Below are 16613 nucleotides of genomic sequence, written 5' to 3'. Positions count from 1 at the left end.
GAGTTACGTGGATTTACACCAGCTGACAATTTTTAGTCACTATTGTAGACAGAATTTACACTGGTGCAGCTAACCAACCATGACATATAACTGGATAAGATGCCCTGGTGCAAATTGTTCCACATCATCAGTGCAAAATGTGTCTACACTAGGGGGTTGCATTGCTTCATCTCCACCAGAATCTAAAAAAACAAGTGTAGGTGATGTAGACAATGCCTTACATAAATAGCTATGATTACCTCAGTGTTTGTATTGTTCCTTACACTTACTACATTATAGCAAATATTGAGTAATGTTTTTTAGTTATCGAAAGCCTCTGGCAAATTGTGAAGGATGAGTACTACAGCGCAGAAGAGTGTTACAGGCCAGGAAGAATGTCAAAAGAAGATTGCTTTCCTCCATTGTCCTGTGTGTTAATAGGTATCAAGGAACAGTTGGTAGCAGCGCTGGAGCAGAAGAGAGACTTTGTGATGTAGAGATGGCACTTGAAATATTAGGCTGCCTGCTTATTGGCACCTCCTATATACTGGACCATTCTGGTTGTAAGCCTGCATTATGTGATCATGCAACATGAGGCATATATTTGTAAGCACTGGGCTTTTGCAGAGAAACCCAGCTAGGAAAATGGAAATGGTTTTCTTGCCTGAACTTGATTCTCTGCTTTGGTTCTATGGTGTTACCAATCCACATTTGTGCTCAGTTAATTTTCTTGTTTGTGAGAGGTTTTGGATGTCTACAAGGCACAGTCATGGTGGCACAGTGGAATCTCTAAGTGAATCTCTTCTCCACTTAACACTTCACAGACATACTCTACAGCTAAAACTAGCTTCCATCCCTCATGCCCAGCTGAATAGGTCAGCAGGGTGTGTAAATCTGTTCTATGATATGAGAACTTACAGAAAGTGTTTAATTCTGTCTGGGTAAAGACCATATTTTCAAAGTATGCTCCAACATACATGCTGATATGTTAATTTATGTCTGCTTAGAACATTGACAGTGCATGAATATCTACTAACCTTCATCATCTCTTGATTTGGGGATTTGGCAGGCATCTCCCTTAAAATAGCTGGAACATAGGCACATGCACTCTCCATCCACTAGCAACAAGGTACCACCATTTTTGCAGGGTTCGCATTTGCACACACTGTACTCTGTAATGTAGTCCTCAATGGCTCTTTCCAAATTCTGTTTCTTTATATGTGCATCTTTCATTTTTACTGGAACAAGAGTATGTATTGGAGATGGCTGTAAAGGAAAAAAACCCCATACATAACACACATTGTTTTCCCAAGAATCATGTCTAAATGCTTTCCTTATACAAATCTTTAGAAAAAGTTATTTTAAACAAATTCTTTCTTCTGATAACATGAAGTCTCCTTACTTACAGTTTGCACCATGTATCTGGTATAACTGTTGGACATGAGTTATTTTAATCCTGCAGCAATGGCATGTGGACCAGATAGTTCAAGATTCAGATCCCCATAGTTACACCCAAAATACATTACAGAGCCCACTGACATAGTCTTCATCCAAAGAATGGGTTGGAAAATGATATTGACTATAACATTCTTATATAAGTAAATCAACGGTGCACCCATCACCTGGAATGCTCTGTTCATTTCTGCTCAACTTATCTCAAACTTACATTCTAGTTCAAACAAGAATTACTTCAGGGCAGCTCTATGGCCTGTGTTATATAGGAAGGCTGACTAGGTGATCACACTGGCCCCTTCTGGCCTTGGAATCTATCAATCCATTACAAAGGACCAAAGCTGCCAAGATGCACTAAGATGAAGAAACTATCTAACATTCAATGGTAAGCAAAGTCATTCTTGATATTTTTCCCCACCATAGGAAAAGGAACTTTTACAGGTAATTATGATATATGAATTTGTAACATACTCGGCCTAGAAGAAACTCTCCTTACCTTCTGCTGTATCACCACTGGAGCATCAATCAGTGAGGTAGCCCACTGTATATAATCCTCTACATCAACCACTTTGGCATTCCTCAGTAGCATTTCTTTTATTTTAACAGAAAAATCAATCTTCCCTCCCTCAACCAAAGAAATGATGTCATCAATAACTGCGTCATCATCATGAGTGTCTGCAGAAAGAGAGAGAGAAAGAATGACTGGAAATTCAATTGCCACAGATTCTAGCACAAATCAGCTCACGTCTCCCCAAAGTGACTAGAAGTAAGATTCCATCCTATGAGATTGTGGTGAAATCTCTTCAGACTTTGCTTATTCTCCATCATTTGAGAGAAATCTCATTTTATGAATTTGGCAATCACACCAAAATGCCAGAAACAAGAAAAAAAAGGGGGGGGGGCTTCTAAGGGGTTAGCATGGCATGGACGGACATGTGGGTACACCAGATGTCACAGAAATGGGTGCAGTACACTTTATTTAATGAGTGTCATAGTATCACCTGAGCTGTACAAGGAAAGGACAAAGGTTAGACTGGCCTGGGTAGCACAACTAAGAATTGAGTTGCATGAACAGAGCAGTGCAGAGAAGCTTGCAACGCCTGCCTGTCCTGTGCTTGGCATTGAATCCTTCTCTCTCAGCCTTTTGTGAACACTATTAATGTAGACATTTAATTGGTTTAAAAAGAAGGGGAAGAAATCAACATCCTCTCTCTTTAAGCAAAAGAGTTTGCAGTTTTGATCACACATAAACTAAAGATATACTTACAATTTGATTTCACGTTGATGCTTTCACATTTACCACCTTTTACACCACCTTTGAAATCCAACTCTTTATTTACTAGACTGACATCTAAATGGTAACCAAGACATTCCTTTACATCTTCTACCGTGACTTCTGCAAATGCAATTAATTTGGAGATTATTAGGGGAAAATGCATATTTGGTTTTAAAAAAAGGAAAATAAGAAAAAACGAATATGATTTTATATTTCTTGGGAGCCAAGTTTCAGGACTGTTGAAAAAAATGTGTTGCCTTCATCCTTCTGCTGTCTTTCGCTCCCACTCTCTCTACCAGGTTATGAATTCAGTGCAGTTTGCCTCTGGAGTTTTGAACTATTGGTGGGCTGCCCAGTGACTAGGAAAATTCTAGGAACACTTCCTCTACTTGCAACTCCTTAAAAAGCAACAGTCTCTTCTTCTCCAGAGCTGCCCTTCTTTCAGGGATGATTCTTCCCCTCTTTCTTCTGGGGATTGTGTCTTTCTCTGTTGTTTCTCATTTCTTTTTTTATGTCTGTTGTATCATTGAATCCTCTCAATCTTCTCCTCCCCCATCACCCAGTCTTACCCAAACTGTTTCCCAGATATTCCCCTCTTTTTACCATAAAGTTAATGTAACTTTATTAATCTGTTCCATGCCCTCCCACCCCATCATGGTCACTCTTATTCTACCCTCTCTCTCCTACAGCTACTCTTTTCTATTTATTGATCTTAAATAATTGAAGTCTAATCTTGTTCTACCACCGCAGTCAATGGGAGTTTTCCCTCTAGATCAGTGCATCAGAGAGCACCTATCAACATAGTATTGAGCTGGTGAACATAAGAATATAAGTGTGTATAAAGGATTTCTCTGTCTCAACACCTTGCTTATTGCCTCTACTGACAGGAAATTTTAATGCCATAAGTGGCATGTGTTTATTTGTTTGGTGTCATAATTCACATGAGAATTATTACTTTTTTCAGTTTATTTTAGAATGATCACTTCAATCTACCACAAAAGCCATACCTCCCAACACTGCATGTGAGGAAGGATTAAGTTACTGCTTTCCTATCTCAACCACTGTGAGAAAAATTCCATTATTAAAATTAAAGGCTGTAAAAACAGTTCCAACTCAGCCAAATGCAGCATCTGCAGTCAGTGTGGTTCTCCATTTTACTACCAATTTAGATGTACAAAGAGATCAAATGACAAATTACCTATCATCACAAAGTGAATTTTGTGATTCAGCTAGCATTAGGATTTGGGATCCTCTATGAATCAGACCACATGGTCGGTCACCAGCCACTACTAGTATTTGAATACTGTAGTTTTTAACTAAAAGGTTTTCACAGATGACAGACTTCCATTAAGATTGTTATAGAAAGATACCTTAAAGTGAATGAGCCAGATTCTGATCTATCTTATACTTGTAGAATTCTGGAATGACTCCATTGATGCCAATGAAGTGACTTTGGTGTAACTGAGGTTCATGTTTGGCTCAGGATTTTAATTCTGAAAACTAATGACCAAGGCTCCTATCCTACAATAAGGTACACAACATGGTCATTCCCTTCCACCTGCATGGAGTCTCACTGACTTCAATCAGCCTCTGCACGAGGTTCTGTCCTCACATATCTCATTGCAGGACTGGGGCCTATTTGTTGATCTATGAGCTATAGGCAGAGCAATAATATGCATACCTTTTAAACTCATGGCATAATTATCCAACACATACAGAAGTTCGTATTTTCCTCCCACAGTCCCAGAGACAGCATAATGTGTTCCATACATTTCTAGAAAGCTAAAATATTCCCCCTTGTCATATTCAGTGGGCAGAAACTTCAAATCTTCAAGGAAAGCATCTGTTAGCCGAACATCACGACTTCGCATTTGGAATCTTCCCAGTTGTATTTTTCCTTTGACGTGCATAAAAGTTTGTTTCTGTACAAAAGGCACAATCAGGCATGTTTTACTCAAAAGACAATGCAGAACTCTCAATTTCAGTGTGGGATACTCTAGCATTTTGGGACGTGGACAAACTTGTTTAGATAGAATAAGAAGTTCCCTAAAACTTCAACTAAAACTTAATCTGAAGAAGTAGCAAGAAGTTTGAATAATTTTAGGTTTTCCCCCATTTTTTGCACAACACTCCACTTCCCAATTTCAGTAAATCAGACTCTTTGTGTTCCACTGTTTTCAGACATCACATGTGTAGGGTTTTTTTTAAACTAAACTCTCTATAAAATACTTCCCTGAAAGCAGACTTAAAGCAAGCGTAAGAGGCCATGTGCTATAGACAGATCAATAAAATGCATAAAGGCAATCAAGCCTTTGGTGGCTTCTGTAATCTTCTGGTGGCATAAAGCTGATATACCTGCTACCAATCCCCATCACAGGCCTTGGCATAGTGTATAGCCAAGGAAAAGGGTGGCTTGCTGATTGCCCTTGGACTCTGGCAATCTTCAACTGCTGGAATGGACTCTAAGGAGCTGTGGCAACTGGAACAACTTAGAGCAGTCCTTTGCAACCTGTTTCCCTCTGAGATGTGTTGTGCAACAAATGGCTGGTCCTGAAGATCTGACCCTTGGGATATTAATCAACATGCTCCATTAAGAACACCCAAGCATTGCCTCCCTGGGTCTTCATTGCAATTTGTTACTTAAAGGCTGTGTCTAATTTGCACACAATGGAATAGATCACAGCTGTTCGCTGATAAAGATGGATCATTGCATGCTGATATCTTTGGTTTCTGGCAACATCAACCCACATTGAAGACCAAGGTGGTGAAATAGGCTGCATTTGACCCATATATTGGCTACTCCTGAAGTAAACTTTAATCTTTACATTGTCAACATTTTGCCAGCCTCTTCTATATGGTGTGAGGAAAGCAACAGGCATCCTGAACGGTGTGGAAGATTAATACTTGTATAACCCAACACTATGCTAATTTCAGGTCCTATGAAATTACTACATCAAATATTTTATGCCATTGAACTTACCCTTTCTTTGGAGTACCGCAAGATATAATTTAGACTTTCATTCCTTGAAAACTGGTAGCCAAGAGAGGCATTTACAGATGTGCCCTGATTCTTTTCAGTAGGTGTGTATTTTACTGACATGGAAACCGAGAAATGTTCTTGTTTTTCACGGTAAACCTCTTTTATCATGGTCACATGATCATAGAAGAACTCAGTTGTGAATCTTTTGTCTGCTTTTGTCTTAGGAAAAAAGAGCATAACAGATAAAATCATGTATAATCTATTTAACAAAACTACAATAGTTTAAAACTTATGTAATGAGCAGATACTAAAACTGCATGTTTTATTCTCATGTCATCACTAATGATATGAAAAAACAATCTATATAAAACAGGTGCTAAGGGGCATGTAGTAGATGAAGGTCCAGAGACTGACAGCTATAATACTGAGTCAGTTTGTATAGGATTTGGACCCAACCTTCAAGAAATAGAACAACATTAAATCCACGTATCAGAGGGGTAGCCGTGTTAGTCTGGATCTGTAAAAGCAGCAAAGAGTCCTGTGGCACCTTATAGACTAACATACGTTTTGGAGCATGAGCTTTCGTGGGTGGCCACTACATGCAGCCGACGAAGTGGGTATTCACCCACGAAAGCTCATGCTCCAAAACTTCTGTTAGTCTATAAGGTGCCACAGGACTCTTTGCTGCTTTTATTAAATCCATGGGAAACAGTAAAATTGGTTTATATGGTTGCTTTGTCATTTCAAAAAAGTAAAATATTCATAGATTCATAGACTCTAGGACTGGAAGGGACCTCGAGAGGTCATCGAGTCCAGTCCCCTGCCCTCATGGCAGGACCAAATACTGTCTAGACCATCCCTGATAGACATTTATCTAACCTACTCTTAAATATCTCCAGAGATGGAGATTCCACAACCTCCCTAGGCAATTTATTCCAGTGTTTAACTACCCTGGCAGTTAGGAACTTTTTCCTAATGTCCAACCTAAATCTCCCTTGCTAGAGTTTAAGCCCATTGCTTCTTCTTCTATCATTAGAGGCTAAGGTGAACAAGTTTTCTCCCTCCTCCTGATGACACCCTTTTAGATACCTGAAAACTGCTATCGTGTCCCCTCTCAGTCTTCTCTTTTCCAAACTAAATAAACCCAATTCTTTCAGCCTTCCTTCATAGGTCATGTTCTCAAGACCTTTAATCATTCTTGTTGCTCTTCTCTGGACCCTCTCCAATTTCTCCACATCTTTCTTGAAATGCGGTGCCCAGAACTGGACACAATACTCCAGTTGAGGCCTAACCAGCGCAGAGTAGAGCAGAAGAATGACTTCCCGTGTCTTGTTTACAACACACCTGTTAATGCATTCCAGAATCACGTTTGCTTTTTTTGCAACAGTATCACACTGTTGGCTCATATTTAGCTTGTGGTCCACTATGACCCCTAGATCTCTTTCTGCCATACTCCTTCCTAGACAGTATCAGAGGGGTAGCCGTGTTAGTCTGGATCTGTAAAAGCAGCAAAGAATCCTGTGGCACCTTATAGACTAACAGACGTTTTGGAGCATGAGCTTTCGTGGGTGAATACCCACTTCGTCAGATGCATGTAGTGGAAATTTCCAGGGGCAGGTATATATATATGCAGGCAAGCTAGAGATAATGAGGTAGTTCAATCAGGGAGGATGAGGCCCTGTTCTAGCAGTTGAGGTGTGAAAACCAAGGGAGGAGAAACTGGTTTTGTAATTGGCAAGCCATTCACAGTCTTTGTTTAATCCTGAGCTGATGGTGTCAAATTTGCAGATGAACTGAAGCTCAGCAGTTTCTCTCTGAAGTCTGGTCCTGAAGTTTTTTTGCTGCAGGATGGCCATCTTAAGGTCTGCTATAGTGTTGCCAGGGAGGTTGAAGTGTTCTCCTACAGGTTTTTGTATATTGCCATGCCTAATATCTGATTTGTGTCCATTTATCCTTTTCCGTAGCGACTGTCCAGTTTGGCCGATGTACATAGCAGAGGGGCATTGCTGGCACATGATGGCGTATATTACATTGGTGGATGTGCAGGTGAATGAACCGGTGATGGTGTGGCTGATCTGGTTAGGTCCTGTGATGGTGTCGCTGGTGTAGATATGTGGGCAGAGTTGGCATCGAGGTTTGTTGCATGGATTGGTTCCTGAGCTAGAGTTACTATGGTGCAATGTGCAGTTACTGGTGAGAATATGTTTCAGGTTGGCAGGTTGCCTGTGGGCAACTCTTATCTGCCTCATGGGGCCACAACCGTGGTACCCCCAACCCACCCAGCAATATTGTCAATCTATCCAACTATATACTCAGCCCAGAAGAAAAGTCTGTCCTATCTCGGAGACTCTCTTTCTACCCTGCCACCCCCACCAACATGATACAGTTCTGTGGCGATCTGGAAGCCTACGTTCGCCGTCTCCAACTCAAAGAATACTTTCAGGACAACACTGAACAGCGCACTGATACACAGGAACCCTCCCACCAACAGCACAAGAAGAAGAACTCCACATGGACTCCTCTTGAGGGTCGAAATGACAGTCTGGACCTCTACATTGAATGCTTCCGCCGACGTGCACAGGCAGAAATTGTGGAATAACAACATCGCTTGCCTCATAACCTAGGTTGTGCAGAACGCAATGCCATCCACAGCCTCAGAAACCACCCAGACGTTTTCATCAAAGAGGCTGATAAAGGAGGTGCTGTTGTCATCATGAACAGGTCTCACTACCAACAGGAGGCTGCCAGACAACTCTCCAACACCAAATTCTACAGGCCACTTCCCTCAGATCCCACTGAGGAATACACTAAGAAACTGCAACATCTACTCAGCACACTCCCTACACTAACACCAGAACAAATCAACATACCCTTAGAGCCCCCACCAGGGTTATTCTATCTACTACCCAAGATCCACAAACCCGGAAATCCTGGACGCCCCATCATCTCGGGCATTGGCACTCTCACTGAAGGACTGTCTGGATATGTGGACTCTCTACTCAGACCCTATGCCACCAGCACTCCCAACTATCTCCGTGACACCACTGATTTCCTGAGGAAACTACAATGCATCGGTGACCTTCCAGAAAACTCCATCCTAGCCACCATGGATGTAGAGGCTCTCTACACGAACATCCCACACACAGATGGAATACAAGCTGTCAGGAACAGTATCCCTGATGATGCCACAGCACAACTGGCTGCTGAGCTCTGTGCCTTTATCCTTACACACAACTATTTCAAATTTGATGACAATATATAACTCCAGATCAGTGGCACCGCTATGGGTACCCGCATGGCCCCACAATATGCCAATATTTTTATGGCCAACCTGGAACAACGCTTCCTCAGCTCTCGTCCACGCACGCCCCTTCTCTACCTATGCTACATTGATGACATCTTCATCATCTGGACCCATGGGAAGGAGTCTCTGGAAAAATTCCACCACGATTTCAACAGCTTCCACCCCACCATCAACCTCAGCCTGGACCAATCTACACGGGAGGTCCACTTCCTAGACACCATGGTGCAAATAAGTGATGGTCACATTACCACCACCCTATACCGAAAACCTACTGACCGCTATGCCTACCTTCATGCCTCCAGCTTCCATCCTGGGCACATCACATGATCCATTGTCTACAGCCAAGCACTGAGGTACAACCGCATCTGCTCTAACCCCTCAGACAGAGACCAACACCTACAAAATCTCCACCAAGCATTCTCAAAACTACAATACCCGCACGAGGAAATAAGGAAACGAATCAACAGAGCCAGACGTGTACCCAGAAGCCTCCTACTGCAAGACAAACCCAAGAAAGAAACCAACAGGACTCCACTGGTCATCACATACAGTCCCCAGCTAAAACCTCTCCAACGCATCATCAGGGATCTACAACCCATCCTGGACAATGATCCCACACTTTCACAGGCCTTGGGTGGCAGGCCAGTCCTTGCCCACAGGCAACCTGCCAACCTGAAACATATTCTCACCAGTAACTGCACACTGCACCATAGTAACTCTAGCTCAGGAACCAATCCATGCAACAAACCTCGATGCCAACTCTGCCCACATATCTACACCAGCGACACCATCACAGGACCTAACCAGATCAGCCACACCATCACCGGTTCATTCACCTGCACCTCCACTAATGTAATATACGCTATCATATGCCAGCAATGCCCCTCTGCTATGTACATCGGCCAAACTGGACAGTCGCTACGGAAAAGGATAAATGGACACAAATCAGATATTAGGCATGGCAATATACAAAAACCTGTAGGAGAACACTTCAACCTCCCTGGCAACACTATAGCAGACCTTAAGATGGCCATCCTGCAGCAAAAAAACTTCAGGACCAGACTTCAGAGAGAAACTGCTGAGCTTCAGCTCATCTGCAAATTTGACACCATCAGCTCAGGATTAAACAAAGACTGTGAATGGCTTGCCAATTACAAAACCAGTTTCTCCTCCCTTGGTTTTCACACCTCAACTGCTAGAACAGGGCCTCATCCTCCCTGATTGAACTACCTCATTATCTCTAGCTTGCCTGCATATATATATATACCTGCCCCTGGAAATTTCCACTACGTGCATCTGACGAAGTGGGTATTCACCCACAAAAGCTCATGCTCCAAAATGTCTGTTAGTCTATAAGGTGCCACAGGATTCTTTGCTGCTTCCTAGACAGTCTCTTCCCATTCTGTATGTGTGAAACTGATTGTTCCTTCCTAAGTGGAGCACTTTACATTTGTCTTTATTGAACTTCATCTGGTTTACCTCAGACCATTTCTCCAATTTGTCCAGATCATTTTGAATTTTGACCCTGTCCTCCAAAGCAGTTGCAATCCCTCCCAGTTTGGTATTGTCTGCGAACTTAATAAGCATACTTTCTATGCCAACATCTAAGTCGTTGATGAAGATATAGAACAGAGCCAGTCTCAAAACAGACCCCTGCAGAACCCCACTTGTTATACCTTTCCAGCAGGATTGGGAGCCATTAATAACTATTCTCTGAGTACGGTTATCCAGCCAGTTATGCACCCACCTTATAGTAGCCCCATCTAAATTGTATTTGCCTAGTTTATCGATAAGCATATCATGCGAGACCGTATCAAATGCCTTACTAAAGTTTGGGTATACCACATCCACCACTTCTCCCTTATCCACAAGACTCGTTATCCTATCAAAGAAAGCTATCAGATTGGTTTGACACGATTTGTTCTTTACAAATCCATGCTGGCTATTCCCTATCACCTTACCACCTTCCAAGTGTTTGCAGATAATTTCTTTAAATTACTTGCTCCATTATCTTCCCTGGCACAGAAGTTAAACTAACTGGTCTGTAGTTTCCTGGGTTGTTTTTATTTCCCTTTTTATAGATGGGCACTATATTTGCCCCCTTCCAGTCTTCTGGAATCTTTCCCGTCTCCCATGACTTTCCAAAGATAATAGCTAGAGGCTCAGATACCTCCTCTATTAACTCCTTGAGTATTCTAGGATGCATTTCATCAGGCCCTGATGACTTGCAGGCATCTAACTTTTCTAAGTGATTTTTAACTTGCTCTTTTTTTATTTTATCTTCTAAACCCACCCCCTTCCCATAAGCATTCACTATGTTAGACATTCCTTCAGACTTCTCAGTGAAGACAGAAACAAAGAAGTCATTAAGCATCTCTGCCATTTCCAAGTTTCCTGTTACTGTTTCTCCCTCCTCCCTGAGCAGTGGGCCTACCCTGTCCTTGGTCTTCCTCTTGCTTCTAAGTTATTGATAAAAAGTCTTCTTGTTTCCCTTTATTCCCATAGCTAGTTTGAGCTTATTTTGTGCCTTTGCCTTTCTAATCTTGCCCCTGCATTCCTGTGTTGTTTGCCTATATTCATCCTTTGTAATCTGACCTAGTTTCCATTTTTTATATGACTCCTTTTTATTTTGTAGGTCATGCAAGATCTCGTGGTTAAGCCAAGGTGGTCTTTTGCCACATTTTCTATCTTTCCTACCCATTGGAATAGCTTGCTTTTGGGCCCTTAATAGTGTCCCTTTGAAAAACTGCCAGCTCTCCTCAGTTGTTTTTTCCCTCAGTCTTGATTCCCATGGAACCTTACCTATCAGCTCTCTGAGCTTACCAAAATCAGCCTTCCTGAAATCCATTGTCTCTATTTTGCTGTACTCCCTTCTACCCTTCCTTAGAATTGCAAACTCTATGATTTCATATCACTTTCACCCAATATTAATGAGGGATGGTCAAAAAAAGGTGTCAATTGAAACTGTTTTGAGATAGAAAATTGGGTTTTTGACAAAATGAAGTTTGGTTGGTTTGGTTGTTTTGCAAAAAGTCTCTTCCATGGAAACTTTAAATTTTTTGTTGACAAAATAAATGTCTGAAACCCAAAATATTTGGGTTTGGTTGTTGTGCTGTGGTGCCTCGTGGAAGCTGTAGTTTGGTTCTCCTCTGTGGGCTAGGCTCTGTAGCCTGGCCACATTTCCTGTCATTAGGGTTAGTAGAATTTGATTTTTTTTTTAAATAATTTTGATGGATAATATCAATATTTATTTTTAAGCATTTTTGTTATTTTTAGCCACTTAAATTTCACAGTTACACAAAATTATGGGTTTTCATCAATTTTTATCCATTTAAATTTTCAGATTTGTAGGAAATTATGGGGAGGGTCATATCATTAGTTGATGATAACAGACATGGATTTCAAAAAGCTAATGCTTTATAACAAATCACAAATTGTCAACATCACATGTCAAAATACCGAAAGTAAATAGCTTTAAATCAAACTAAGATTTCAAGCAGCATTTTTCTTATTTTGCCTATTGGTAAATTTGGATTATCATAGATGGAAATAATATTTAGTTGGTGTTGTATATACAGTTAAATGGACATTTACCAACATTTATTGATAAAAATCAAATCTTTCCAAGTCTACCTATGATGCACTATAGCCACAGACCCCCATGATGAAACAGCCTCCCCCCATCATGAGGGGAGACTGTGGTGCATCATGGGAGTTATAGTCTAATCAGGTAGTCTGGCCTATATAGGAAAATGGGAGTATGGGGCATGTGAATCAACTCACATGGGGCACCATGCCAACATTTCCAAATGGAAAAAATTTGGTTTTCAGCTGAAAAACATGTCAAAACAAAATTTTCTGTCTCATAAAAGCCCATTTTCTGATCAGCTTTAATCAGTATGCTGCACTTTGGTCTTGATTTCTGTATAGAACAAGAAGAAAAACTGGAGATTAAATGCTTTCAAAATATAAAGGTGAATATTTTCAAAAGTGACTCGTGATTTTGGGTGTCAATATCAGGTGCTCAATTAAAGCTCAATACAATTTGAAACTTTAAAGCACCCTGTCTTTTAGAAAATGCTACATACCTCATCTATGAAAATCAGACTCCTTTAAGAGGTATTAAGTTGGCACCCAAATCAGAAGTCACTTGAAAACTTGGCCAAAGACTGCTATATGGAGGGTATCATTTGGATTTTACTTTGACAACACAAGAATCTCACAGAGCTTCATGGAGAAATCATTTGCAGAAATGTCATGACAAATTTCACACAGTTGCTTCAGAATTTACCATTGTGTAACATGGTTGTCACTGCTTTTATGATTTTTTTTAATCTCTGCTCGCAGTCACTGAAAATGTCTGTTACATGTGACAAATGCTTGTCAAACTGTGACCATTTTGTTAGATTCAATTATGTCATGCATAATTTCATTTCATTTGGCTATTTTACTGATTTTTGCCTTTGCAGGGTATGTGTAAAAGGCAAAATTATCCAATTTCATATGTGGCATGAATGTATCATAAAACTCTTAAAAAAAAAAATCAAAACATGTGGAACCCCCTCTCCTTCCCCCACAACATCTGGATCAGCTCAGCTGTTCACAAGTAAGCAAAGTTGCAGTGACTTTTCCCTCCTTTTTAATTTCTGCTTTCGTGGGTGTAAAGTCTTTGCTATGTAAAACTGGGAAAGTACCGTTACATTTAAGATATTATAATCTTCAATTTCCTATTAGAATGCAGATAGGAATCTTTATGGAGACTCACGCTCAGAAATGAAGCAGAATTGCCATTTCACCTTCTTCCATCTTCGGTACCTGTAGTCTATGGCTAATTCCAAATACTTGCTTTTAATGTTAAATAAAAATACTAACAGTATCATTTTTTTTTGTTTTAGTAGAATATACAGGTTTGGTAACAAAGAAATGCTACCACCACCAAAAATAAATATACATGCTGCATGGCAATGCTTTATGGTCTGATTTAGCTAGCTTTACTTGTATTGGCACAGAAGCTTAGCTGCTGTGAAGTCAATTGGATACATAAGTTATAATTGCTTAGGTACAGAAATTTTTCTCCAGGAAAAGTTTAACTAAGAAGTAGCTTTTAATATTTTTCAGGAATTTCCTCTTGAAGCACCCTTAGATTGCCACCATGTGATCTCTTGCTTATGTAGATGCAGAAAACTAGGTAGCTATAGAATAGTAATTATTTTTAGCTATAAACTGAACTGAGGCTGAGCCACCAAAAGGATTTTAATATTAATATGAATTAGCATCCAAATCTCCTAGAAGGCTTTGAAAATCTTCATCTGAATCTGCAAAGGAAAGGTGATCTAGTGGTTATGGCACTCAACTGGGGCTCAGGAAAGCTAGGCTTTTTGAGATAGTTACTTAATCTCTGTGTGCCTCAACTCCACACCTGTAAAATGGAGATAATAATGCTCCCTTCTTCCCACCTGTCATCTCTGTCTTGACTATTTAGAGTGTAAACTCTTTGGGGAAAGGACTGTCTCTTAGTATGGACTGAGTGAATAGAGCATACTAAACTCCATGGGTATATAGGCTACATCCACACTTGGAGCTGGAGGTGTGATTCCCAGCTCGCGTACACGCACTTGCTCTAGCTTGCATTGAGGCAGTGCCAGGGGCGGCTCCAGGCACCAGCGCACCAAGCACGTGTCTGGGGCAGCAAGCTGCGGGGGGCAGCCTGCCTGTCGCCGTGAGGGCGGCAGTCAGGCCTGCCTGCGGGAGGTCCGCCAGTCCCATGGTTTCGGTGGCAATTCGGCTGCAGGCAGGAGCGGCGCCAGGGTTTTTGGCACCCTAGGTGGGGCGGTCCTTCCATGCTCCTAGTCTTCAGGGCACTTCAGCGGCGGGTCCCGGAGTGAGTGAAGGACCCGCCACAGAATTGCCGCCAAAGACCTGGAGCGCGGAAGGACCCCCCTGCTGCCGAATTGCCACCGAGGGTGGCAAAATGCTGCCCCCCCAAATCCTGGTGCCCTAGGCAACTGCCTAGGTTGCCTAAATGGAAGTGCCGGCCCTGGCTGCAGGCACACCAAAGGTGCGGGACCAGCAGACCTCCTGCAGGCATGCTGCCAAATCCGTGTTACCAGCGGACCTCCTGCAGGCGCGCTGCCAAAAGCCGCCTTACTGCTGTGCTTGGGGAGGCAAAAATACATAGAGCCGCCCCGGGTAGTGCACTAAAAGAGTACAGTAACTGTGGTAGCATGGTTAGTGGTGAGTAGAAGCACAGGGTAGCCGCCCCAACTACAAACCCACTCAGGCCCCATGGTACGTAGACGAGAGGTTAGCCCATTCTGCTGCTCGCTACTGCCCATGCTGCTCCAGCTACACTGCTTTTTTAGTGCACTACCTCAACGAGAGCTAGAGCGAGTGTGTGCTCGGGAGCTGGGAATCACACTTCCAGCTCCAAGTGCAGAGGCCGCCTTAATTAGACTTCTAGGAACTACCATTAATACAAATAAGATATTGTCTTCTCTTCTGGATTCTGCCAAAATCATACTACAGAAGAATTATGAATGCCTGATTTGAGAGAGAGTTTTGACATCCTGTTGGAAAACTGAATTTCAGTCAACTACCTTCTAATTTTTACACAGAGGCTTACATCATAGTTGAGAAAAGCAACATTCCATGGCTTGCGGTAATAGGTCCTGGTATTCCCATCACGCACTCGATCACACAGACCATTAAAATACTCATTTTCAAATGGGCTTGCCATTGGCTGCATCCCTAGAATGCTGATTCTACAAGGAAAATAAAGACACGTTAAGCTTCAAAAAAGATGGTGTTAGCACCTTTAGCCTGTAGACAGCGATATTATGACCTAGAAAAACCAAACTAAATACAAATTACATATGACAACTGACAAAAACTGAATCTGGAGTTCCTGTTGTTCAGCATTGATATTAAAGATCTCATAAGACTTTTCACAAGACTGAGGATTTGCAATATTGCCCAGAGCCAATGTACTGCCATAGTTCATCTCAGAAGTTACTGGATTCAGTGGTGCTGCAAGTGTACCATGGGTTTTGTAAGTTACATTTGTTTATAAAGATTGTTAAGGGTGCCCAGGAGCTTGGGAAGGAAACTCTGATAATGGAAATCAAAAGACTAAATAGGCAGCAGAATGTCCTAATGGATAGGGCACTGCATTAGGACTCAGGAAAGCAGCGTTCTAGTCCCAGCTCTGCCACTGGGATGCTCAGTGACCCTAGGCAAGTCATGTCTTGAGGCCTTAGTTTTCCCATTTGTAATATGGGGATAATGATATGTCCTTTGTAAAGCACTTTGAAGTCTGTAGATGAAAAGTGCAAGAATGAAAAAGTGATTGGTATTATTAATAAAAAGGAAACATGATGGAATCCTTTGGAATGAAAGGAACCCTATATAAAGACCTATTTCTTCTCAAATGGCTATTCATAGCTAGCAATCTTTATGGGATCAAAATAAGGATATATTTTTCCAAATACACTTTTATCAGATTGTTTCTAATTCTCAATATTATATTGTATAATACTATATTTTGCAATATCAAGTGTGTACAGAAGCTACCCAGCCTTCAGGAGGAATATACAGCTAATGTTATCCTAGACTCTGCTCAAGAA

The 16613-nt window shown here is 41.4% G+C and overlaps 1 protein-coding gene across 1 annotated transcript in view; it reads right to left on the bottom strand.

Annotated features, from left to right (window-relative positions):
• Positions 1–16613, bottom strand: part of C9 (complement C9) — a 32698-nt gene that overhangs the window by 2633 nt on the left and 13452 nt on the right. Inside the window, exons 5-10 of the mRNA XM_030566755.1 lie at positions 15614–15752; positions 5688–5906; positions 4389–4629; positions 2699–2827; positions 1928–2106; positions 1017–1245 (exon numbers count right to left, since the gene is read on the bottom strand). Coding sequence (XP_030422615.1) covers positions 1017–1245; positions 1928–2106; positions 2699–2827; positions 4389–4629; positions 5688–5906; positions 15614–15752 — 1136 coding nt within the window. The remainder of the gene's footprint in view (positions 1–1016; positions 1246–1927; positions 2107–2698; positions 2828–4388; positions 4630–5687; positions 5907–15613; positions 15753–16613) is intronic.

The sequence above is a fragment of the Gopherus evgoodei genome, chromosome 6, assembly GCF_007399415.2.
Source record: "Gopherus evgoodei ecotype Sinaloan lineage chromosome 6, rGopEvg1_v1.p, whole genome shotgun sequence".
NCBI lineage: Eukaryota > Metazoa > Chordata > Testudines > Testudinidae > Gopherus > Gopherus evgoodei.
Note: the sequence above shows the minus strand (reverse complement) of the source record. Positions and strands in the feature narration are given on the sequence as shown.